The 24,613-nt window shown below is 47.4% G+C and overlaps 6 protein-coding genes across 10 annotated transcripts; 1 reads left to right on the forward strand and 5 right to left on the reverse strand.

Moving 5' to 3' along the window:
* The first annotated feature begins 117 nt into the window (after nucleotides 1-117).
* g0s2 (G0/G1 switch 2) lies at nucleotides 118-468 on the forward strand. Its single transcript, XM_068652391.1, has one exon. The coding sequence runs from the start codon at nucleotides 118-120 to the stop codon at nucleotides 466-468; it is 351 nt and encodes a 116-aa protein (XP_068508492.1).
* Nucleotides 469-1,355: 887 nt separating this feature from the next.
* ldlrad2 (low density lipoprotein receptor class A domain containing 2) lies at nucleotides 1,356-7,272 on the reverse strand. Of its 3 annotated transcripts, XM_049734776.2 has the most exons (6): nucleotides 6,853-7,272; nucleotides 5,310-5,385; nucleotides 4,921-5,207; nucleotides 4,363-4,512; nucleotides 4,072-4,221; nucleotides 1,356-3,998 (listed from the first exon to the last, which is right to left on the reverse strand). In XM_049734776.2, exons 1-6 carry the CDS (start codon nucleotides 6,929-6,931, stop codon nucleotides 3,703-3,705), a joined length of 1,038 nt encoding a protein of 345 aa, XP_049590733.1. In that variant the 5' UTR covers nucleotides 6,932-7,272; the 3' UTR covers nucleotides 1,356-3,702. The 3 variants fall into 3 exon arrangements, with proteins under 3 accessions (XP_049590733.1, XP_049590732.1, XP_049590731.1); XM_049734775.2 differs by having other exon boundaries at nucleotides 4,072-4,218; nucleotides 4,921-5,385; XM_049734774.2 differs by having other exon boundaries at nucleotides 4,921-5,385.
* Nucleotides 7,273-7,420: 148 nt separating this feature from the next.
* On the reverse strand, nucleotides 7,421-12,712 carry atxn7l2a (ataxin 7-like 2a). 2 transcript variants are annotated; one of them, XM_049734770.2, is made up of 11 exons: nucleotides 12,550-12,712; nucleotides 11,443-11,511; nucleotides 11,297-11,346; nucleotides 10,998-11,182; nucleotides 10,570-10,916; nucleotides 10,354-10,436; nucleotides 9,900-10,114; nucleotides 9,438-9,603; nucleotides 9,180-9,301; nucleotides 7,785-8,727; nucleotides 7,421-7,676 (listed from the first exon to the last, which is right to left on the reverse strand). In XM_049734770.2, exons 1-11 carry the CDS (start codon nucleotides 12,677-12,679, stop codon nucleotides 7,659-7,661), a joined length of 2,328 nt encoding a protein of 775 aa, XP_049590727.1. In that variant the 5' UTR covers nucleotides 12,680-12,712; the 3' UTR covers nucleotides 7,421-7,658. The 2 variants fall into 2 exon arrangements, with proteins under 2 accessions (XP_049590727.1, XP_049590725.1); XM_049734768.2 differs by having other exon boundaries at nucleotides 10,998-11,346.
* Nucleotides 12,713-13,333: 621 nt separating this feature from the next.
* LOC125977822 (serine/threonine-protein kinase 35) lies at nucleotides 13,334-16,691 on the reverse strand. The gene is made up of 3 exons (XM_049734773.2): nucleotides 16,034-16,691; nucleotides 14,808-15,544; nucleotides 13,334-14,688 (listed from the first exon to the last, which is right to left on the reverse strand). The coding sequence occupies exons 1-2, from the start codon at nucleotides 16,518-16,520 to the stop codon at nucleotides 14,823-14,825; spliced, it is 1,209 nt and encodes a 402-aa protein (XP_049590730.1). The 5' UTR covers nucleotides 16,521-16,691; the 3' UTR covers nucleotides 13,334-14,688; nucleotides 14,808-14,822.
* A 233-nt stretch (nucleotides 16,692-16,924) lies between these two features.
* On the reverse strand, nucleotides 16,925-20,072 carry arfrp1 (ADP-ribosylation factor related protein 1). 2 transcript variants are annotated; one of them, XM_049734778.2, is made up of 7 exons: nucleotides 19,753-20,072; nucleotides 19,084-19,171; nucleotides 18,921-19,003; nucleotides 18,597-18,678; nucleotides 18,336-18,406; nucleotides 17,753-17,834; nucleotides 16,925-17,680 (listed from the first exon to the last, which is right to left on the reverse strand). In XM_049734778.2, exons 1-7 carry the CDS (start codon nucleotides 19,843-19,845, stop codon nucleotides 17,646-17,648), a joined length of 534 nt encoding a protein of 177 aa, XP_049590735.1. In that variant the 5' UTR covers nucleotides 19,846-20,072; the 3' UTR covers nucleotides 16,925-17,645. The 2 variants fall into 2 exon arrangements, with proteins under 2 accessions (XP_049590735.1, XP_049590734.1); XM_049734777.2 differs by having other exon boundaries at nucleotides 17,753-17,853; nucleotides 19,753-20,068.
* A 660-nt stretch (nucleotides 20,073-20,732) lies between these two features.
* On the reverse strand, nucleotides 20,733-23,881 carry LOC125977433 (acidic mammalian chitinase). The gene is made up of 12 exons (XM_049733890.2): nucleotides 23,822-23,881; nucleotides 23,666-23,733; nucleotides 23,558-23,584; nucleotides 23,270-23,474; nucleotides 23,108-23,164; nucleotides 22,276-22,441; nucleotides 22,027-22,151; nucleotides 21,838-21,961; nucleotides 21,594-21,776; nucleotides 21,382-21,498; nucleotides 21,140-21,272; nucleotides 20,733-21,051 (listed from the first exon to the last, which is right to left on the reverse strand). The coding sequence occupies exons 2-12, from the start codon at nucleotides 23,688-23,690 to the stop codon at nucleotides 20,792-20,794; spliced, it is 1,422 nt and encodes a 473-aa protein (XP_049589847.1). The 5' UTR covers nucleotides 23,691-23,733; nucleotides 23,822-23,881; the 3' UTR covers nucleotides 20,733-20,791.
* Between the last annotated feature and the right edge of the window lie 732 nt (nucleotides 23,882-24,613).

The raw sequence follows: 24,613 nt of genomic DNA on the forward strand, positions 1-24,613 counted from the left end.
ATCCCAACTACCATTAGCCCTCCGTATTGAATTGATGATCTTTTCATTTGGATACTTTTCCAGATCACAACACTGCCTCCAGCCAATTCTTGCCAATCAGCGGAAGAGCCAGTGGAAATGGAAAGCACGCAAGAGTTGGTGGTCTTCGCCAAGGAGATGCTCCGCCAAAAACCCAGTCGACATCTGCTCAAGGTCTACCTGATAGGCTCCGTGTTCGCACTCGTGGGGACTGTCATGGGACTGCTGGAGATGGCGTCTCGGCCGTTCTCTTCGGAAGAGCCCGCCGACACGGAGATGCTCCTCGGGATGCCCGAGGAGCCGAGGACCGTTGCCTCCGTGACGCCACGCAAAGTCCAGGTGTGGCCCAAAAAGGAAGAGCGTGAGCAGGACACCATCCAGAGCATGACTTTTACCAAGCTCCAAGGTGAAAGAGGTTTGTCCAATCGGCTACATGCTTCAAGAAGTTAACACTAGATATAGTGCAACATTGCTTGAACACATGAATGAAAAGAGCAAATGAGTTTCAAGCGCTCTTTTTACACTCAACTGTGACTGTTCATTTATTTAGGCACGTGTCACACCTTTTTATTCCTTGCACAAGCACTTTTCATGTCAAGACTGTGATGGTTATTATGAGCACCGCTGTTGTACAGTATTGTTTTAGTTTTGAAAGGTCAACTACAATTGTTGTAGTCATATAGCACCCCCTAGCGGCAAAATTAAAGCAGCCCAACTCTTGAAATACATAGTACTTGCAATGTTTTGGTACACATCAATAAAGTATATTTTATATTTTAAAGTCTAATAGAGTACATACTGCCATCTCATCTTTCTTAGGAGTCTCATCTTTGCTACCAGTAGACTTAAATTGGCTGCGGCAGGCATGATTAATGTGTTTTCAGAAAGAGGTTGTTGTAAAACAAGCCATTCACTCAGCCATCTCGTCTAGTGGATAGTGCAGGGCCTGCCTGCCTGCCTCCCTAGCCAGCCTGCGTGGCTGCCTGCGTGGCTGCCTGCGTGGCTGCCTGCGTGGCTGTCTGCGTGGCTGCCTGCGTGGCTGCCTGCCTGCGTGGCTGCCTGCCTGCCTGCCGGCCGGCCTGCCTGGCTGCCTACCTACCTGCCTGCCTGCCTGCCTCCCTCCCTCCCTTTTATGCTTGACTTCCCACTTACCAGATAACTTTTGAGAGACACTCTTATTGCTATTTCACCATAAAATCTACAATGGGCTCCAAATGTTAACACCCAAAAAACTCAAGTTGATCATTTATCACGCGCACGAGCACCCACGCACGCGCACATACACACACATGCACACGCACGCGCACACGCACACACACACACGCACACACACTCTCTGAAGTAGGCATTTTTATTTCTTTCCTCAAGCTGGGTTACAGTGCTTTAAGTGTCTCGCAAAAGATCAGTAAAGTCATTAACGCTCCCACAGTCCGGCTCTCCAGCACAAACATGAACCCACAAGCTGTACCACTTTAACGGGGGTCAAAGGGTCAGCTATAGAGAGCCAAATTAAAGAGACAATGGGATTAGGGAAATATATATATATATATATATATATATATATATATATATATATATATATATATATATATAATTGATTATTTTTTTGCTCAACAAGGATTTACTTGAAAAGGTTGTTAGTGAATACCAAAGTCAACATTCCCAATGTGAAGTTGTGGCCTGAGTCAAACAAGCTCTGTGTGTTACTTTGTCTGACTCACTGAGAACAACAGAGACTGCTGTAAAGGTGAGATAACGTAATGGTTTTTAGCCAATTACAAATACGTATCTCTTCTTAGCAGCTGAGCCAGCTGTCGGGAAAACATTTGCATCACAACAGGAAACGTGAACAGAAGAATTAAAAACATTAATATTGGCTGGGAATTAAAGCCTCACCACAGCGGCCTGGATATATGCTAGCTAGAAAATGGGTGGATACAGGGTTGAGAGGGATGGAGACAAAAATGATGGAAACTTTCCAATTTGAACCACAGTCCCCTAATGTAGCAACATTGGATTGTCTGTTCTTTTACTGTAGACAGAGACATGTCACAATTGCTTAGCAAAGGTCCTTCTCACTACTTAGCATTACGTTACCATTTGAACTTTTTTTCCAGAGTAAAGAACGCGTATATCAAGTTAATGACAAAAACATTCAAATGGAGTGTTGACCTTATCTTGAGTGACACACAGGCACAACTTTATGTGTGTGACTCATGTATATTATACGTTGATGCACATATTTTGTACACTTGGGCCGATTAAAAAAAAAAAAAAAAAGTCCATTGGTGTGTTGCTGCCTGGCAACGTGGGGAGCTTAGAAACACTATATTTCCGCTTTAGGCCTATGGCCTTGCGTCTTACTCAAAATCTTTAAAAGACTGCTGTAGGTTGTGTGTAATGTCGTCACACAACACACACACACCGTGGCTGCTGGAGCAAATGTTATTGAGCTACTCCATCTGGAGTCAGTGACAAAAAGGGCACATGAATCCTATCTATCTGGGCAATACACACATCTTTTCTTTCAGGACGACAGTTCCCAGGTGTCTATGACATGCTCTTGTCAATATATACATCTAGGATCAAGAATTAGGTCACAGTTTAAACGTACAACATATATCTCGTCTTGCCTAATTCAACTGGTTTTAGGGGCCCACACACTACTGGAGCAATTGTGAACCAAAGGGAATTGTAAATATCTTCCACACGCAACGGTCCAGATGGACAGAAGAACTTTGGGGAAAAAAAGACAGACTAAGTGAGGACACAAGTGGCTTTTGGTCCTGTTATCTTCCCCAACCGGCTCAAGTACAGCCTGAAGGTACGTACTAAGCTAAATGACTAGCGTGGTGTAAACCTTAGCGCTAGGGAGTTGTTTGATCACGATGACTCCTTTACCTATTCTATTCTATTCTATTCTATTCTATTCTATTCTATTCTATTCTATGCTATTCTATTCCAAGTTGGCGGAAACGCCTCAAGTGAAAGGCGTGGGCGGACACGGTCGTAGAATAAGTGGCTGCTTTATTCTTTCTTCCATGCAATTCACATAGCATCAAAATGACCAATTTACGTGATATTTGCCTCTCTTTTAATAAAACGTCAACAGACTTGGGCGGCGTAAACGGACCCCCTGGCCTAAATGAATGTAACAAAGGACCCTCTTCGGCTGCCCGTAAACATGCCTGACCAAATGAATGTAAGAAAGGACCCCTTCAGCTGCCCAGAAACATGCCTGACCTAAATGACCCTAACAAAAGACCCCTTTGGCTGCCTAAAAGCACGCCTTTCTAAAAAAACACAAAAAAAAAAAAAAAACACAAGACTTTGTATACAAAGCGCTTTCGGGGTTAACGCGATTCTCAAACTCTGTACCCCAAAGTCGGCGTAAAATGGCCATTTAGGCGTATAACAAACACGAAGCACCTGATAAGATGTTCTTCAAGGTTTTAGAGAGAAAACTAGAACCCATGACAAGTGAAACATGCTGCAATCCTAGACAAGTCTACACCCTGCTCTTCATAGTCACAAAATCACAAAAACAGTTTTTCCTGTAGTCAAATGCTTTCAGCTATTTTAGATGAGCCAATTCCTCAAAAGAAGCTTGATGTGAGTCAAAGTCCATGTTGAGGAATTCTTGCTCAATATTCCTCACACTGGACTTTTTGTGGTACTTTTTGCTTAAAACCCGGCGGCAGCGGCGGCAGAAAGCCTTTCGTCAGCGTCGGTGACGAGCACACCGTTGGGCGGTGGCTGTGGGCTGACTTTTGCCAGACGCTGTTCCTTGCTGGAAGCGCAGCTGTTGACGCAGAGTTGGCAAGAGGCGCACGGTGAGTTGCAGCGTGACAGAAAGCGGAAAATACTTATGCGCCACAGGAACCAGCCGGGAGACCAACAGCACCAGCAGAGCACTGCCGATCCCACCAGCCCACCCACAATCATGAAGAGTACCCACAAGGACACAGAGGCAGGAGAGTCTGCAAGACAATGACTGTTTCAAGAAGTGACCTACAACGATGATTTAAAAAGAAAAAGTTTGATTTGACTTACCGGAAACAGACTCATAACTAGGAGTGCTGTGTGGAATTCCACAGTTGAAGTGTGTTGGCACTGTGGGGGAGTTGACAAAAGATGGAGGTGGCGGTGGCGGCGGCGGCGGCGTTGCTGTTGCTGGCTGCTCTGCTGCTACAAGCTGACCTGCTGATGAAGGACACAACCAAAATGTCCCAATTTGTATGACCAAAACAAATGCTCCATAGATAAGCCGCTCCAGGCTGTAACATTCAAAGATTGTGCATCGATGATAGTCGCGAAAGGAATGTACACATCAATCTGACTGACCTTTGCACCCTGTGGTTAGATTTTCTTCCAGATCACTCCCATCCCCGCAGTTGTCAATGCCCTTGTCATCGCACACCAGACTGAGTGGGATACACTTTCCGTTCCTGCAAGTGAAGTAAGGCTCACTGCTGCACAAAGAATGGTTGAAACCTGAGGAGGAAGAGTGAGTGAGTGAGTGAGTGAGTGAGTGAGTGAGTGAGTGAGTGAGTGAGTGAGTGAGTGAGTGAGTGAGTGAGTGAGTGAGTGAGTGAGTGAGTGAGTGAGTGAGTGTGACCAGTCTCCATCAAAGAGGGGCAAAACATTCGTCGATAAACACGCAAAAGAGGCGGGCTATCATGCTGTGGCGCCTTCCGTTGTGGCGCCTTCCGTTGTGGTTCCTTGCTCGGTCCACTTTGCTGTCCTCAAAGGAATGCCCATTCCCATTGAGATGCAAATGAACTACAGAGTCCTCCTAAATTGTGCCATCTATTTGTGCCCTTTGATGGGGGTGACCATGAGGAGATTTAGGGAACCTTTAGGACTCAAATCATCTCAGGAAGTGTGCAAATGCGTGTTTACCAAGTCTGAAGGATGTGAAGTCCCCCACAAAGTCCACTCTGGGCTGAGTACCACGGGTGACCAGTCGCAGGGTCAGGTAGTTTCCTGTGGAGAGCACCGGCCGCGGTGGACTCTTGCCACACAGAGGAGGTCCGAGAAGAGGCGAGCTCCTGTCCCGTCCGTCGTAAAACTGAACGAAGGAGCCCGCGTGACAGGGATCCCCCCCTGAGCTTTCCCCAGAGGTGGGCTCCACTTTTGCATCCAGTGCTAGCAGGGGCGCCGGGCTCAGAGGGGCAACTCGCAACAAACTGTAAACAAGGAAAAAGCGAAAGTGGAACTGGACCTTGTCCTTCGGGGAGCTGCCTTGCATGGTCAGATGGCAGTCGGTCCCCATTGTGACAAAGTAGTACTTTTTGGATTCTTGATGGGAGTTGATGATCATGCCGTCGCCCCGGATGGTCTGACCGCAGAAATCCACCACATTCACTGAGGAGACCAGCGAGCAATCCATCAGCATTACAACCAGACTTGCAAGCGGCCAGTGCTCTGCACACATCAAAGATGCTTTTATCTGTCCCTAAAAATATTTTCAGCACTGATTGATTAAAAAACATCGTGACAAGTCCGCCTGTTGACAAGTCGAACCCTCCACGAATGAATAATACTCCATATATCATTTTACAAATGACATTATTATTTGTATTATTGGTGTTGTTGTTGTTATTCAAACCTGGCGTGCTAGAGAAAAAAACAAGGGCAAATTCATAATCAGCGCAAAAGAATGGAGGGAAAAAAAAAACACCTCATTTTGTTTCAATTTGCTGACCACCACGAATGAAACATGTGACGTTTGTCAAATAAATCATACATTTTGTGAATGCACATCATTTGGGAGACATTGTTGAAATAACACAACTATTTCTGTGCTTAGTGGTTGGAAAAAGCAGATGGGACTATTTCACATCAAGATGTGATACTTTTGTATTCCTTATTTAGCTGTAGTAAACTTGAATTGATTGTTTGAAAATGTGGCAAAAGCAGCATCCATCAAACAAGCAGCGGCGTTACTTCATGGGCCGGAGCAGGATAGCTAGATCCGGCCGGCTTTGACGGCGGCCTCATCTCAGCCGCCCTGCCAAATAATGAGAACAATCGCCCGTGGAGTTTATTAGCTCTGTTTCCATGGGAAACCATCAGCTCCTCCTGCAATGACCTCCAGGAATGTCTCAAAGCCTGCCGTCGGTCGCTGGGAAATGCTCATTCCCTCGACTCGGCAGAGCTTTTTGAAAACTACATTGTCATAAATGAAAGCCACGATTCGTTTGGTGCGCACACACGCACTTGTGCATGCACATGTGTGTGTGTGTGTGTGTGTGTGTGTGGGGGGGGGGGCTCAGGCTGGTTGTTTGCCAAACACTAAAGGGAAATGAGGTAACTTCATTCACACGCACTATTGAAAAGCCTCCACAAAATTCTTGGTAGAATAACAGCAAATGCATGCAGACAATATGGGAAGCTCGCCTGTCTCATTTTTTGTTTACAAAAAAAGTCGCAACTCCAAAAAGTGAGGAAAAGAAGACTAGACATGAACTATGAGTATTTAAGTCTGACAAATGAAAAAATGACAAATTTATATTGCTACTTTATATGACCCAGCTTTCACATACATCTAAAAATAGAACTTGCGAGTTTGCGCATGCTGTTTTAATACAAAATTGAGGAAAAATAAGTAGCTGACTTCACAACTGAATTTTTCTTTTGTCAAATTTGAGGCCCAGTAGCTAACTTCATTGGTCTTCAAGTCACGTTAGACGTACGTATAGTCAAAGCATTTAAGGATTACGACTGTTAGTTAAGCAATAAACTGAAAGCAGCACGTTACACACAAGGCTTGCGCGCGCGCGCACGCACGCACACACGTGTCCTTCGTACTTTGGAGCGTGGAGATCTAACCTGTGTCGATGGTTGCTGACCCGTGGAGACTCAAAAAGCAGAGTAACAGCGTGACCAGGCGCCCACGGGACACGTCCATCCTCCCGCCGGCAGCGTCAATGAGGACACACTCACAGAGAGGCGCATATCAGCGCCATTGTCGTCCACGCTGGGGACTTCAATTGGGAGGAGGACAACGTAGGGGCCATCGCGGAAACGCAGAGCTTCCCACCTCGCCTGCCCCCACCTACGGTCCCTGACATCTCCACGACGACAGACGACCAATCAGCTGTCAAGGCAGCAGAGTTGAACAAAAAAAGTCAAAGGAAAGCAGCTGCAAAGCGCAAATGATGTACGTTGGAAGTGAGTGTAACATTGCTAACCTCAACCGGGTGGGACTGCAGACAAAAGCAGCAGGATCAATTCCAAACCTTTGACTCATATGGAGGGAGCCTCGATTGGCCGCCACGTCACTTCACACGCATGCCTGCTTGCTTGCTGCAAAATAAAGCAGAGCTTTCAAGGTACACAAGTGCAAAGTCACACAACTGGTGCATTTCATTTGAAAAAATAGAAAAGCCAGAAAATGTAAGTATAAAGGAGATGTTTAATTTTTTTTTTTTTTTTTTTTTAAGAAACCAACATATTTCATTTAGCAGCATAACTGGATGATTTTGAGGTATTTCAAGTCCATAGCCATCCATTCCAAATGTTCCTTTCAAACAAGCACCATGAACACAGCGTGCACGTGCTCAGGCACAATCCAGCTGCCTGTCTGGGATCAAGTCGAGCTGGCTCCCTCTTGTGGCTCGTCAAGGGAGGCACAATTAATGGTGCACTTTTGGCTGCGGGAGGAGGGACGAGAAAAAACAACCAATTCGTCACCGACTGACCGACAGCCCGTTTCATAGCATGGCCGTGTTTGCCGTTACAGCCTGGGAGCGACAGCTCACCTTCTGTGTGGCCAGCTTCTTCTCCAGGCCACCAGCCAGGCCGGAGACCGGAGTCTTACTTTCCTTCCACGGGTAGAAGTTGGAGCGAGGAGAAGAGGAGGCGGGAGTGGACAAGGAGGAGGAGGACGAGGAGGAGGACGAGGAGGAGGACGAGGAAGGCGGCACGCCCAGGCGCTGCGCTAAGGGCGACTGATCCTCCAGACCCATCCCCTTGCGTTTTTTCATCAAACCCTGGTGCTCCGACGCCCGCCCGCCCCCTTGACCGAGCGGTCCCGAGTCCCCCAGTGTATTCCGACAGTAGGAAGTTTTCATGGAGGAAGTCTCCGAATGAGTCCGTCTGTAGGTCCAGACTGTCTTGGCGGCTGCTGAGTGCGACTCAGGCTGGAGGCGGCCTTTGCTCCCGGGCGACGACAGCGTACCGTTGGTCTGTCCGTGGAGAAGAGGTGAGAGAATAGGGGCTTTGGAGGAGGACGGGGGGGTGGCGGCAACGGGAGAAGAGGCCATGGAGGGCGGGCGGCCCCGATCCTGGAGGCTAACGCAGTTCCTGTTGGGGCCCGAATGCTCCCCTTCCTGCGATGGGGCTTTTCTTTTGCGGACGGTGGCGGCGGCTACGGCGTCCTCTCGCAGCTTGGTCATCTGCTTGCTAGGACGCCCGACCGGATTCTTGGGCCGCCCCGGACCGGCGTGATGCGCAGCCACCACGGGATGACCCGGAGACGCCGGCGGGTGAGCGCCTCCCGCGCCACCCCCGCAACTCGCAGAGTTCTCGGACGTCGCGCGTCTTCCCAGCAGACGACTGAACGACGAGGAGCTCTTGAGGGGGGACTTGGTATGAGCGGCTGATCGGACTTTACAATGCAAGAGCGAGGAAGTGGGAGACGACGAGGGGCCAAGCTTGGGCGAGGGGGTCGGACACGGATGGCTGCTGGCTTGAGGTATTTTCCTGGAATCCCAAAAATACAACAGGGCCTTGAATCCATTTCTCAGTGTCCAAATTGGCATGATTACCTGTGATTGATCTAAAATGTGGATTTCTTCAAAAGAAATGTTGTTGTTTTTGTTGACGTTGTTTTAATACACATTGAATGAGAGGAGATACTTGATTGGCCAGCAAACTTACCTCACTCGGAAACGTATTGTCAAAAGGAAAACGAGGGAACAGAAACGGTGGCCATTATCAAAGCATCTTGACTGCGCCAAAAGTGCCATACCAACTTGATGCTGTCAATAATGCAAAGTACTGAGGGCATCATACTGGCGTACAGACAGACGGCCAACATTTGTGTCCTCTCGTTCATCGGACGACAAATCGTCATTTGGTTGAAAGATTTCAATTTGCCAACAATTTGACATTTTCCAAACAATCGATTGAAACAAGAAAAAGAGTTGACTTACTTCCAAAGATGGGCGCTGATGTGCTGCTCGAGCATGCTACTAAAAGCTGACCTCAAGTGGTGAAGCCGTCTGTCAAATGTGTAGATGCCGTGGCCCAAAACAATGCTGCCAAACGAGCACATCTGGGGGAGAGCGGACACATTGTATTCCAGATTGATTGATTGATTGATTGACTGATTTTTTGCATCTCGACTGAATATCAACATGCACAAACTTCTTTGTTTCTTTTCTCAATATTGTAAAGCAAGAAATGCTCACTGCTATTGGTCTTGGGTGCGTCGCAGAAGATGGCAAATCAACAGGGTCCTCTGTTCCTTCCGCCTCACTTTCGTCGCTGGAAATTGTTCCGTGGACAAGAGGGCTCCCCTCATCTTGCGCTTGGCCGTCACCCTCAGGGCTGCTCTCCCAAACAGCTGTGGAGCGACTGGAAAGGCAAAGGCAACCGCTTCAGTGGGTACCACATTTGAACAATTAAGAAAAGTCATCTGGGCGGGGATTCCCCCCCCCCCCCCAAAATTAAATAAATAAATAAATAAATAAATAAATAAATGCAGCATTTGTACGTAAAAGGGCAACTCGGGTTGTGGACATATGCTACAACAGATGTACGCATGTTCCTTCCTCACAATGCCGTGCCATCAAGGCTGCCACTGCAAGCAGTCCTTATGCTAAATTGCCCAGTACCATTTTGAAGATGTAGCTTCCTTCAGCAGCGCTAACCTGAAAGCGGGGAGGCTGGCCAAAGGTCTCCGACAGGGTGGAGCCCCCCCATCTTGTTCTCCGGGTGCCTCGGGGCTAGGGGAGCGTCCGCAGGAAGAACCTCCCTCGGCTGATTGTGCGCCCTTGTCGCGAACCTTTGTCTTGAGTTCAGCCACTAACTGGTCAAAATTCTTACTGCGACCCGGCACCTTCCTACGCTGATGGATGGAATGGATCTGAAGAATAGGACACATTGAGTCAGCTCCTTTTCAACATCGGCCTCAAAAAAATCATAACGGTCGGTCGGTCGGTAGCCCAAATACACCTTTTAAGTTCAAACGACTCAACTCTTGCTGGGACAAATGTACACAAAATGTATGCGTTGATCGCCGTTATTTCACAAACAAGAGAGTTCGCGGTTGTCGAGCTCATAATCGGAAGGGAAAAAGTCCAAATGTGAATGTTTGGAGCTTACATTGCATGTCAGAAGGCGAGTGCAGACTTTTTTTCGGTCAGGATCAAGGACACCGCAGTGTTTGTCCAAGTCACACTCTCTTTCTAGAAGCACAGAGAAGCATTGGCACTCAAAGCAACTTGGAACACATTTCATTGTTACATTGACAATCACAAAGTCCAAGATGAGCATGGAGCTTCCAAAAGCTATCTTCCTTACATGAAGGCCAGCACTTACTGGAGGCCACTTTGTTGTATGGCCTGGGAATACGGTGGTGGCTTGCTGGAGAAGAATCCTTTCTTTGGGAGGGTGAAGGCCTACCAGGCGGGGTGCCTCCGTGCGGCCACGGGGGGTCTCTGATGGATGAAGGTGGCGAGCTAATCGGAGAGTCCAGAGGCGGGGGCTGCTTGAACACTGATGAATCTGTGTGGCTGCTGCAGTTGCTGCTGCTGCTGCTGCTGCTGCTGCAGCTGCTGCTGCTGCTGCTGCTGCTGCTGCTGCTGCTGCTGCTGCTGCTGCTACAACTACTACTACTGCTGCTGCTGCTGCTGCAGTTGTGGGAGGATTTTTCCAGTGGGGAATGTCTGTTGATGACAGATAAGCCATCATTACAATATTCCTCCATAGGCACCACAGAAATCCAAAAACATTCCATTTGTGATTACCTGGCTCCATCCTTTGTGTTTTTGGCAGGTCTGTGCTGAGGTGGCGTGGGAGGGGCTTGTAGGGCTGCTCTTACTGATCCGCCGCCGCCGCCACCGCCTTGGCCTCCTCGACCATCCCACGCTGAAGCGGGAATGGAATTGGTCCCCTGAGAAGGAGGATGGCCGTGATGGGGCCTCTGCTGGGACTGAGGGGTCGGAGAACGTATTCGGGCGTAAAGTTTGGCCAGAGGACCGTGTCGCCTCTCGCAGTGCTTCTCAAACGCTTGTGGTTTCACTACTTGAGCACAGTGGCTACACACCACAAGGTAGAAGTCGTCGTAGCCGGGGTACAGGCCGAAGATCGACATGTCTGTGAGAGGAACAAAAATGACCTTCCGTTTCACTCTTCAAACAACAACTACAAACTCATCTTAAAGTTTTTCAAAAGAACTTATGCGAGACTTACCCTCCTTGCTGAGTGACATTGCCTCTGCAGCCTTTTTGCCATTTTTACTGCAGTCATCCACATCAGCCCCTAAAAAAAAACCACAAGAATATTTTCAATATGCTCCATCACCATATGAAGTTGTACAGTCAATTACTGCAAAGCAAGTTCTACTTGAAAGGAGAAATATGTATGCACAAAAACGTGACATTAAACTAAGTTGAGCAAACGGGTGCACAGGTCACTGAATGAAAAACAAGAATATGAATGTGTGTAGCCAGGCTCTATTGGTGAGTTGTAAGCAGAGTTGCAACTGGATGGATGCCAAACAATGGGTGAGCGCAAAATACTGGAAGCTGGCAAGGGCCAACTATTTGGGAAAAGAACTGTCCTCGAGTGCGCAAACATGGCCAACGTCAGTACATTGGACGTGGACACGTCTCGCGAAAGAAATCGGGGTGAAGTACCGGAATAAGACGGAAAGTGGCGTTTGATATACAGTAGCAAAGGCTGGCTGGGCCAGCATTTGCATGGTGGCAGCAGCATCAGACTCCTCCTCTATCACCCGGGTGGTCGGTGTGTACGCTCAGGATCATCCAGCCTCGAGCTGGTCATCCAGCCTCGAGCTGGCATGCTAACGCTAAGCAAGTCAACCATTTGGATGTCTCGCTTATTAGCAAGCTAGCCTAGCTTTTGCCGGAAAGAAGTTGCGGGCGGGCAGGCAGGCATGCAGGCATGCAGGCAGGCAGGCAGGCAGGCAGGCAGGCGAGCAGGCGGGCGGGCACAGCCATACTACTAGCTTCATTCTGCCCTGATGTCCCCGCTGCCCGGTTTGGTCTGATCAAGAGTGGCAACAGTCGACAAGCCCTAGTTGCATGAGCCCCAACAGCAGAATCCAAAGGACAATGGGCCATATTAGTTGGGCCGGTCATTTTTTCATGCCAACTCCTATGCAGATGGAGCCAGTGGAGGGAGAGCAACATGTTACCCATCCAGCGCTAGGACCCGGCAGGGTCTTTGTTTGGGTAACATGGCTAGCTCTGCCCTACGTTTTGACGAAAATAAACCCTGGCTTTTGGGTGAAACGGATTTGTAACAGCCAGTCGTGGCGTCATTATGCTCTCTTACCATGAGGTGCTGTCACCCCGGCCCACTCGGTCCAAGCAGTCCAGCTTTGACCCACGAAATCATCGAGGCTAGGCACCCGCCGATCAAGAGCAGCCATTACTTTCACTGCGCGTTCACGCACCGCCATCATCAGTGCGCGGCAAACTACTTACGTCATAAGTCGCGCTCTCGTCTCGTCTCGTTTCGTCTCCTCTCGTGTCGACCTGACTCGACTGACTGACTGACTGACTGGCCTGGAACTTGGCGTGGGTGAACGCGTTCAAGTAGACGGAGACCAACCAACCACAGGGACAGCGTCAATGTGTGGACATGTTCCAATGATTCTAACTTTATACGGATTTTAGAAAGACAACTACTACATGACTTTAAGTTCCCGGAATGGTTCTTGTCCTGAGTTGATAAGGCACTCGTAAACTGCTCTCACTCTTTTGTGTATTCTAAATCCGTTTGACATCATTTATGCATGCTAATGAGAGTCAAGCAAACTTACTCTCACTATGAGTATTGTAAATGATAATAGACGTCAGTTAATTTGGAAACGATAACGCGTCTATTTTTTCCCCCCATTGTCTTGTGCCACCCAGTGGACGCAAAGGGAAACGCAGATTGACTCTCCACTCAGGATAGAAATGAACCAAGCAAGCGCGTTAGTCATAAGTTAAGCATGATATTAACTTTTTTTTTTTTTTGAAATAAAGGATGAAATGATTTTATCAAATATATTGCACACAAAAAAATCTAACACATTGATTCCCAGGATAAATAGAAAGTCAAAAACAAAGGATATGAGTAGTGGTACTTTATTTCCAAGCGTGATTGAAAGGAAGCAGTGGCATTCTCTGCACTCCAAGTGTGAGGCACAGAAAACAGAAGTTTGAAGAAAGGCTTCATGCAATCATCAGCACAAGGATGTTCACTTTTTGCCATGTGACCATTGCATAGTACATTCTAGCCCCCAAACATTTCTCATGTTGCTGAGAATGGATCACCAACATTGCTTAGGCCATTACAATGCCCCAAGCCCCTTTTAAATAATAATAATAAAGATAAAGGCAGAAAAGTGAGCTTATCATCTCAATTCAAGAAAATCCTTTCTACCCTGCATTTTTTTTCCAAGTGGGAGATTCAAAGCGAAATAAGGCAAATGAAATAAGACACGTGAGAGGGTACACGTTAATCAGAACCAAAAGGTTTGTTTGGACACATCGGGAAAGGGCAAAATGATTCCTAATCTCGTTTAAAGTTAGAGGCCTCGAGTGCACAAATTCCCGCAATGGCTGAAAGGGACATTTGCTTTGCAAAACTGCCTTTTTGAACTGGTCGTGGAATGTCTTTGCTGGAAACAAACGAAAGGCTCAGCAAAAAAGGCGAGGTAGTGCATTTGGACTCTTTGGTAAGGGTGGAAAAGAAAGGCTCACTCGACTTTTGCTGAAGGCAAAGCATTTCGAAGAATCAAACGCATCAACATAACTGCTCTTGGAACATGAAGGGCGCTTGTGAGAAATATTATGAACAACAGTGCGTGCGTGCGTGCGTGCGTGCGTGCGTGCATGCGTGCGTGGTGCCAGCTTCGCAGAACAGCACAGCACGCCACATCTTCATCGACAAATGCAAACACAAAAATCAAGAGCATTCGTGTTCCTTGAAAAACAACACTCAAGAAAGGCCAAGCATTGACTTGAGCAAAGGCACTATGAGGTGTGCTGAGTGGAAAGCCGCTATCAGCTGTGCTTCAACCGGTCGGTCGGTCTGTGCTTCAAGTGTCTAACTTGACACACATCTTGTACACAAACAAAGCCCTGAATAAAATGATGGATTTATTAAGCTGGCATGAGGCCGTCGTAGAAATTGAAGTTGTGACAGACAGCAGTAAAATTAAATATGGGGAGGAGCGTTACATGAACATTAGAATCAGCGAATTGCACCAAAATAATTGGCCATTTTCTTTTGCACCATGACAGCGGAGGTGTTTGTTCCCCGGAGATTTAAGGTTCCTTCCTTTATTAGGACAATCAAAAAAGGTCATTCGGGGATTCGTTATTGATGTTAAGATCACAAGTGGCTTTCCTCCTTCAACTTCACATTGGTCACATACAACAGGGACATTTCAGTGAAGTAGCAGCTCCAGCCAGGTAATGTCTGCAGACACACAAGAACATTTTGGTTTGGATTAAATCATGGTTGTTGAGGCGTCTTTTTTCTTTCTTTTTTTCTTCTTCTTCTGAAATACTACGTCGGAGAGACGTCAAGAGCTTTACCTGCAAAATGATTCATCACGTAGGACACGCAAGCTGGTCCATTCTGGTCTGGAGCTGGAAAGCGTCGGGCCGGTCCTGAGGGTTAACGGCCAGCATGTCCAACAGTAGCTTCCGCACGCCGTCAGACATGCACGACCTGTGCTTCTGGGGGATATTGAGCACCATCTTTGGATTTCCTAACAGCGCCTCGCCCACGGGCACAATGTCAGCTCCTCGTCTCACGTACGTTCCCAGGAGCTCTCGCTTGGACTCGGCGTCGATAAAAGTAATTCTTTCCAACATGGCCCAAATGATGATGCCCAGAGCAAAGATGTCAGCCTTGGCCGTGTAGTGGCCCTCCCACACTTCGGGGGCCATGTAGAAGTCCGAGCCGCACGCCGACGACAACCAAAACTTGTTGACGTTGACGACGCTCTTGCTTTTGTCCTCAACTTCTTTGCTCTCCTTGCTATTGGCCAAACCGGCGCAAACCTTGCTCAGGCCAAAATCGGCAACCTTGAGGACAGGGGTCCCCGACCGCTCCGAGATGAGGATGTTGTCCGGTTTCAGGTCTCTGTGTACGATCTTGTTCTCGTGTAAGAAAGCCACAGCGCTGGTGAGCTGTAACATGAAGCTGTTGTTGGTTTGCGAGTCGGGGCGTCGAGACAGAATGAACTGGTTGAGGTCACCTCCTTCGCAGAACTCCATGACGAACCACAAGTAACATGGCTCCTCCGGAGGCGTCAGCACTCGTTCACCTGCGACGTACACAACGCAACACATCACATCGTAGTAGTACATTGTTGTTCAACCAAGTACTGGTCTACGCGACTGCACAAAAATGGCGATTCATCATTGAACGTTTTGGAGCAAGTCAAGTCTTTCCCTGGTAATGAATTACATGGAAGTGACGATTGGCCCAACACTATTACTCTCGATACGGCTGGCTTGTGTCATGAAAACACAAAGTGTCCCTTCCCCCAATAAAGCCAACCGTGTCATGGCGGCGGCGGCGGCGACACTACGGCACGTTACGTTACGTTACGTTACGCCCCCAGAAAGAAGATGCAGCGTCCGTCACGTCGCGTCGCTCAAGCTTACTGGACTTGACAGCACTAGCTCGCACTGTCCCTCCCCTTCAAGGGGTGGGTGGCTTGGCTTGGCACAGCCAGCCAGCCAGCCAGCCAGCCGTTGGGAAAGAAAACCGACGATTTGTACCTTTGAGAAAGAAAAAGGACGATTTGTACCTTTGAGAGACGTTTCCACAAGCCGCAGATACTGTTTGGACCGTTTGTTGCCGTGGCTCATCTTTTGGGCCATTCCGTTTCTTTGCAGAACACACTCTTCTAATTGCACAACATTTTGGTGGCGTTTCTCCAAACTTGTTAGCGCCCAGAACTCCTGGAGGGCGAGTTCGACGTTTTCCGGTGCGTCGCACCGGAGCTTCTTGACGGCGACCCTCGCACCAGACCTACGGGCCACCGCTTCGTACACGACACCATATGTTCCCCTGCCGATTTCACGGAGCAGGCTGTAGCGCGGGGCCATGACCTTCCTATCCAAGCCGTCTTGCTTCAAGAAGCCGATATCATCCGCCATCTCATGATCCTCTCCTGCGTTGGCCTCGCTCAGGCATCGTAGCACGGCGGACTCGTCAGCTCCTTCTCCTGTTAGCTTGTTGCTGGCTCGCGAGCTCCTCGTGCGTCTCCGCCAGTTGTCGCCAAGTGTGCTCATCGTGGATCCAATGATTCAAACTTAACAAAGGAATGTGTCCGCATGCTTTCGTCGGCAACGCAGCAGTATTAATGCCACGACTTATTCGTATAGTGAACGGCCGTGACATGAAAGAAACGAGATGGGTGGCACGGTGGACAGGAAATGCTAGTCAAGGCATCGCGATATGTGGGCATAAACTTCCGCGCCTATCAAAATAAAAGCCCGCTGTTTGAGGTCAGCTGACGGGCGCGTACTTCCAAATACTAAGCCATATCGGCGTCACTTTTTATTCAATGATGTAAATCTACTAGATTTACTCTATAGAGTACCTTCACCACACATTTTAGTTCATTTTTCACAGAGGTAATACATTCTCTTTCATAACTATGCATTCATCTTCTGAAAAACACTTCTTCAATCGATTCTTGAATATGTAAGTATTTATTTTTCCATTGTTGTGGTATTCAATTAGAAGTAGAGCTGTTGTGGGCATCCAAGTTAAAACTTAATGACACATTTTGATATGCACGCGGTTCATATCAAAATAAAGCCGCCACTGTGCGGTCGCTTCCGGTGGAGTCTCCACAGTGGCGGGACAGGATATGCGCGCGGTTCATTTCAAAATAAAGGTCTTCCTGGCTGCATGCAGACCTCCACTGTGAGGTCGCTTGCGCGATTTCATTGCTGGCATTGAACTATCATTAAACGTTATCCAATGGGAATGTTGACGCTTACAAAAATCATATGAAGTTGACAATCTTTACAAATGTGAGGAAAGATAACCGTTTAATATCAGTGAGAGACACTCTTGTCTGTCATTCCGAAACCAGAAAAGAGTCAAGCTTTTTTTTTTTTTTGGGTCATTCATACACACATTCACACCGTCACTCACACACAAACATTCACACCGTCATATGTGGGTATCGAACTCACGATGTCGGCACGCGAGACACGCAAGTGTACCCCTACGCCATCAGCCACTCCCTGAAAAGAGTCAAGTTGGTCACAGTCAGAGCAGACAGGGTGAAATTTCAGCTCTAATGTTCGAGATGAAGAGTCCAAAATGAAAGGAAAGGCCTTTGATTCCCTTCTATGTGATGTCCTTCTGTCTGGGGGGCCTGTGAATGTTCCTGATCACACACTTCACCATCCATTCGATGCCTTCGTTGACTCCCTCCCTGCATCAGAGATGGAAATAGAATTGAGCTAGCATCATGTTCTCAGTGGCATTACTCGAGCGGTCTACTCACCCTGACAAGGCAGTGCATGGTTGGACCAAACAATCTCGCTTGCCAATCTTGGGTGCACAGTCACTGAAGGCTGTTTTAATATCTGGTACGGACAAACAGTTCTGATGAAAGAGCAGACACAAAAGGTGAAGCAACCAAACTGTGTCGAGTGAATTGGGGAGGATTCCGGCAACATCCACTCTACGTTGGAATTGAAGCATTTGATTCTCACATTCGAACATTTTGCAAATAACCACAGGGAAGAAAATGGAGATGGATGGATGGATGGATGGATGGATGGATGGATGGATGGATGGATGGATGGATGGATGGATGGATGGATGGATGGATGGATGGATGGATGGATGGATGGATGGATGGATGGATGGATGGATGGATGGATGGATGGATGGATGGATGGATGGATGGATGGATGGATGGATGGATGGATGGATGGATGGATGGATGGATGGATGGATGGATGGATGGATGGATGGATGGATGGATGGATGGATGGATGGATGGATGGATGGATGGATGGATGGATGGATGGATGGATGGATGGATGGATGGATCCCTTTATCGCACTAGAACTCTACCGTACCAGTACGTCCTGTTTGTTGGCCAGAACAAGGAGCGGGACACCTTCCAACACATCGCTGCTTATCATTTTCTCTGCAATCAGGTGAAAAAGGAAGCATCACAATTCACAAAGAGACAAATACAATTCAATGCATAAATGAGTGGAGTTCATTTGATTGCTGTGTCAATCTTAGGTTAGCTTAGCAATTAGCATAGCTTGGAACTAGCCAGAGAATGATTACTGCAAGTCCGCAACTCGACTCCAGTGTGTAGGGTGACTTACCGAAGGCTTCCTTTGATTCCGAAAGTCGTTCTTCATCAGTTGAGTCGATCACATAGATAACTCCGTGGGACTCTGCATAGTACTAAATGGGAAAACAAACATTGTTCAATGGATAGGAATATCTCTCTCGCGCAACGTTCTCAACTCTTTTGTTCTTTGAAGAAGGATGATGAATGGATGGATGGATGCCACCCGAAGGAGTTGCAATTATTTCTAGCCCTAACATATGGTTTTTAAACATTCTGACCTGTCGAGATTCAATTAGCAGCAACTCTCTTTTGACATAGTAGACGCAATTGGTTGTCATCGCGAGAAGCTACTTACTTTGTCCCAAAGAGACTGAAGTTCCTCCTGGCCTCCCAGATCCCAGAACATTAGACGTGCTTTGCCCACATCAATAGTTCCAACTGTAAAAGATTCAAATTGAGACCAAGAATGGAGCCGCAACTAGAGTATCAACATATACAAACATGGGACACACACTTACTGTTCAGTCCAACTGTACTTGTAATCTTGGACAAATTCATTCCCTTATAGTTCTTGCTGAACTTTGTTTTGGTTTGTTCCAAAAAGGTCTATAAACACACAGTTATCACACATAAGTTAAACAATGGCATTCATTATATTTGATCATTACCATAAAACAGTGGATATGTAGCAAAACCATATTGTCCTTCCGACCGGGAATATCAGCGTTTTCGCTCAATAGCTCCCAGGCCATGTGACCGATTGACCCCAAACTGTGCAGGACGATCGTCCCACATGGGACACACCTCTAACGGAGATACACCTCTAACGATTTCATTGCAATGCTTCAAATGTTTTGAAAACACCTATCACACGTTTCTTTCTAGAGCGGCTGGCTTGACCACGACAACGTGAAAGACGGCTGGCTTGACCGCCGTCATGTATAGCACACGTAAACAATAGCAAATACATGATGAGACTGTCGACCGTTGACAAGGACAAGCACAGATAAGAGAGCGAAACCAGCTCGCTCGTTTGTCGTCACATAAGGAATTCAAAAACACTGGATTGTAGGCCTCAACTTTACTCGGGTAACTTCAAAAGTTCTAATGACAAAATTCACATCCGTCAACAACCGAACGGCGATCCCAACAATGACAGCACCTCCTACAGATGAGGCTGAACATACCGTTTTCCCAGCGTTATCCAATCCGAGAATTAGAATCCAGTATTCATCCTTCTGAAACATGTATTTGTAGAATCCAGACAACAAAGTATACATCGCGAGGAAAAAGGTCCAAATTGAACCGCAATACTGCTCAATGTGACTTTTAACTTAGTTCAGTCGACAGAAGATGATGATGATTTCATTTCATGCCAATGCGGTTCCATAGTTGACGCAAACAATTGAGTGTCTACGAATTACAAAACCGTAACCGAGAAGTGCAAATGTCGACGCCTGTTCTTGCCCGCTGAAGCAAGCGGATGCGGACCACGATCACGTGTGAACACGTCATCGACGTCCGCCAAACAGTGTGGAGTCACATGCATTGTGGGAAATGAAGTCAACCTTATTGTTGTCAACGGTCTACTCGTTGATGTCAACCCACGGTAAAACTACGTTTCCCGATACACGTAGCTTTTGTTGCGTTCGACTACGGAGAAACAAAACTGCCAAAAATAAAACGAATCTCGAAAACACTAACGCCATCATTAATGTATTGATGGGGAACGCATGCAAGTGTTGTTATGAAATGTGTACTTGAATCATTAAAACACCAGTTCATTTTGTGCAAAATGAAAGAATGTAGTTTCAGGATGGGTGGGGTTTGCTGTCTAGAACTGTATTGTTGACGTCCAAGTTTGACTCCTGCAGTCAGTCTTAGATTGATTTATTCAAGTATTAATGAAGTCCATCTATCTACCACTTTAAACCAATGGGTGTATACACATATATATATATATATGTGTGTGTGTGTGTGTGTGTGTGTGTGTGTGTGTTTTGCTACCATGGAATTTAATTGTAGCCCTTCAATGTGTTGTCTTTCTTTTGGATTGGGGTTTGCAGTCGATCTGCCATATTTCACCGGAACATCTCAAGGTGATAAAGTCATCTAGATTGGTCATACTAAAAACAATATTCACGTTGAAATGTTGATAGACAAGAGATGCGGGATAAGTCTGTTTAATAGGTGTTTGTATCAGTTGTTCTATACATTAGTCATTGCTCATGGCCAGACACAGCACTTGCAGCCATGATCGTAGACAGATCCAGCTCCACAAGTCCTCACATGGGTGATGCCGCCTGCGCACATGTAGAAGCTGTGTCTGTCGTCAGGGTGGGGGTACAGGCCATCGGGTTTGCCGTTACAGAAGCCGGACCCAGGGGCATGGGTCGTGGTGGTGGTGGTGGCTGCGGCGGTCGTGGATGGAGAAGCGGTGCTAGCACCAGGTTTGGGGGTGGTGGTAGGAGGGAGTGGGGGCAACTCTGAATGGTACAGCAAGAGATAAGTTAGTGATTGAAGTGACACATTTTGGATTGACTTGATCCTGGCAGCGTCAGCGTTTCCATTTACCAATATTGAGAAGTTTTCGTAGATGAGACAGAAGAGGATGGTTGCCGGCTCCGCAGAATCGTCCAGCAAAGTCATCCAAGTCCAAGGCCCACACGAAAGCACCGCCATACTTCTGCTCCTGCAGGTAACGCACCTAGTGGGACGGACGGAGATAGAAATTAGGTCCGATGGGCAGGCAGGCAGGCAGGCGGGCAGGCAGGTAGGTAGGTAGGTCAAACGTTTTCCGGCAGATGGCAACCTACTTTGGTCTCGTAGCTTTCCCTGGTGTCAAATCCCACCCACTCGTTGTTCTTAGTGGCGTAGGGAACCTTCTGGTCTTCGATCCATTGAATGGTAGTGTCCTTGATAAAGCCACAAATCTGAACCACAGACAAACAAGAAAGTGAGCTTATACGCTGCTGTTGTATTCAATTCAACTGGCACTTTTGTAAATGTCGCATGTTGTTTACGGTACCTCGTAGTAGGCCCAGAATCCAGCTTCACGTGTGAACGGACCAGCTGACGCAGGTCCGCTCGCCGGGGCTCCGACTCCAGTGTCTGCCGACGTCAGACGGAAAGTACGACCGTAGGCGGCAAAACCCATCCTCAGTTTCTCCACAGGGGTGCCGTTGTCTCGCCAATACTTCATGGCGTAGTCCTAATGGATGGAGCGTTTTGAAGAGTGTACTAGCGCCACTGGTCAATTTGCTGTGGCTTACGGTGTTAAAGTAGATGAGATCTCCAAAGTCCTTTGAGCCACGGAACAGAGGGCTGTTGTGACCGGTGAACTGCTCCCAAGTTCCGTGGAAGTCGTACGTCATCACATTGATGAAGTCCAATTCCCTTTGTCAAACAGAACGAGGCTCGCGTCGAATGGAGTTTTGCGAGCGGAACGCCAATGCACTTACTTGGCAATCTCAGCAATCTCATATCCTGCATCAATAGTCCCCTTTCCGGCAGACACCGCAGCAGTCACCATGAGCTGAGCGTTACCCGTGCTCTTGGCCTCTGCAGCGTAGGCTTGAACAAGTTCCTGAAAGAAGGAACCAACGCCCAGACGTTATGTACTCTAGATTACGTACGATATGACGTCGAAGCGACTGGATCCGTATGATCAACAAGTGAAGGAAGAGGTGTGGCCAATGCAATGCCCATACCCTGCAGAGCAAAGTGAACCTCTGCTTGTCCTCTGGGGGGCTCCCGCGAGCTCCGGGATATTCCCAGTCCAAATCCAGACCGTCGAAACCGTGAGTCCTCAGGAACTTGATTGAAGATTGAATGAATTTCTGACGGTTGGCTGCTGTGGACACCATGATGGAAAACCTGAAGAGACGTCAACGTTGATTTGAGAGATGTGTCAAACATTTCGGCCGCGCATACTACGTATCTCGAAATTGACATTTATTTACCAATGACTGTCACACACACCACTGGGTGCGGTCAAATTTGTTTCTGCATTTAACCCATCCCCGAAGGGAGCAGTGAGCAGCAGCGGTGATGTGCCCGGGGATCATTTGGTGGTCTAACGCCCCAATTCCAACCCGTTATGCTGAGTGCCAAGCATTTTTTGTAGTCTTTGGTATGACCCGGCCGCCCGGGGTTTGAAGCCACAACCTTCCAGTCTCAGGGCGGACACTCTACCACTCGGCCACAGAGCTGGCACATGACAACATCCGTCAATGATTTGTACTAAATACGACCTTTGGCAAAAAATGACGACTCGCAACGTCTACAATCCTACCTTGAGATTTTGAAATTGAGATGACAACATTCGTCAATGATTTGCACAAAACACTACTTTTGGCCAAAAATGACTCACAACGTCTACAATCGTATCTTGAACTTGAGATTGGTCAATGATTTGTACTCCGTAAATACGACTTTAGTCAAGAAATGACTCACAACGCATGACACCGTTTGCCATTGGTACTACGATATGGGCAGCCCAGCCCGCAACTTATCAGTCAAGGTTCAAACGTTACTACTCACTGTCGTGAACCAAAGTTCCATCCGCCGACGGCCAAGAGAGTCTTAAGATGAGGGTTCCTGCAGATAGCAAGGTAGTGAGTGAGTCCTCACAAGCGTACATATTCACCAACGATGCACGGGAAGAGGCTTTGAGTGACTTTGCAGTTTCAACACGGCACTTACTTGGTCTTCAGGTTGTTGAAAGACTTGTACAGAACGTCATCGTTCCACTCGTACGTAACCAGTTCATTGTTGGAGTTGATGATGGAGAAGGCATAGATAAGGGTGGTACACAGGTAGGGGTCCACATCTTGCGGCATGTATTTCCCCTGACCGGGTCTATACTGCGACCAGTTTGTGAAGTAACACACCATTTTGGTGGCACATCCTACGTGGAATTAAACAAACACACACAGAGTTGAATGGGAAGGATTTCGCAGCAGAGAAGACAAAAAAAAGCAACGTGCTTACCCAGCTGGCATAGCACCAGACACAAGCCTATGAACATACAGACACAGTTACAATATTGAACATAAAGAGAAGATGCGGCACTTTACGCAGATCTGATCATCGGGATACCTGCAAGTATGGTAAGCCTGGTCATCTTGATTTGCTGTTTTATTCAGCACGAGTTGACCACCGGGTTACTGTAAAAGAATCGAAAGGCTGTTTGTTATTCACCAGAATCCAGGGAAAAGAACAACAGAGATTGTTTTGCTTGCTAAACTCACTCACCGTGGGACCGGATAAGAGACCCAAAGAGCAGCAGCCAAGCCGGTCTTTTATACACACAAGGGAAGTGGAGCACAGGTTGTAAACGTCATTAATATTAAGACGCACATTTGATAAGAAGATGCAAGTTTGAAAAACACCTTGACAATTATTGACCAGATATACAACTCTTTAACTCTGCACCTCAGATAATATACGTTGAGGGTCAGTGAGCATCATGTGTTGTTATGTAACGTTGGTGACAGAAAAACAACTAGGGTCTGTAATCCATTAGCCTCACCGTTCATTTTATTGCACTGATTAGATGGATTGCCAGTGACTTCATTTTTTCCTTTCACTAATATTGCTGCTTCAGCATTTTTAACGTACCACTTGAATTGAATGACTATGTTATAGTCTATTTATAAGATTGCGCTTTCCTCTTAAGAACTTCAGCAGTACATTCAGTCCAGTCACAGCTCGTTGGAAAATGGTATTTGTCTGCCGCAGTACATTCAGTCCAGTCACAGCTCGTTGGAAAACGGTATTTGTCTGCCACAGCACCCAGCTGCCGGCCCTACTCCTCCGACGGCCAAACGCGACGCATTTCGGAACCAAACAGAGACCGTCCGAGGAGAAGCGACAACGTGACTTCAACGAGCGGGCCCGTCCGCTAACACCCCTGCAAGCGGGCCAAGGTGTGTCGTGTGGTGCTGCCAAGAGAGAATAAGGAAGGAAAGAAGGGAAAGGTCGTAGAGCAGGCGGCAACATCGAGCGAGGTCTTCGGTCATTGACGCAGACCAGGGATTCCTTGGG

Source organism: Syngnathus scovelli, chromosome 11 (assembly GCF_024217435.2).
Source record: "Syngnathus scovelli strain Florida chromosome 11, RoL_Ssco_1.2, whole genome shotgun sequence".
Lineage (NCBI taxonomy): Eukaryota > Metazoa > Chordata > Actinopteri > Syngnathiformes > Syngnathidae > Syngnathus > Syngnathus scovelli.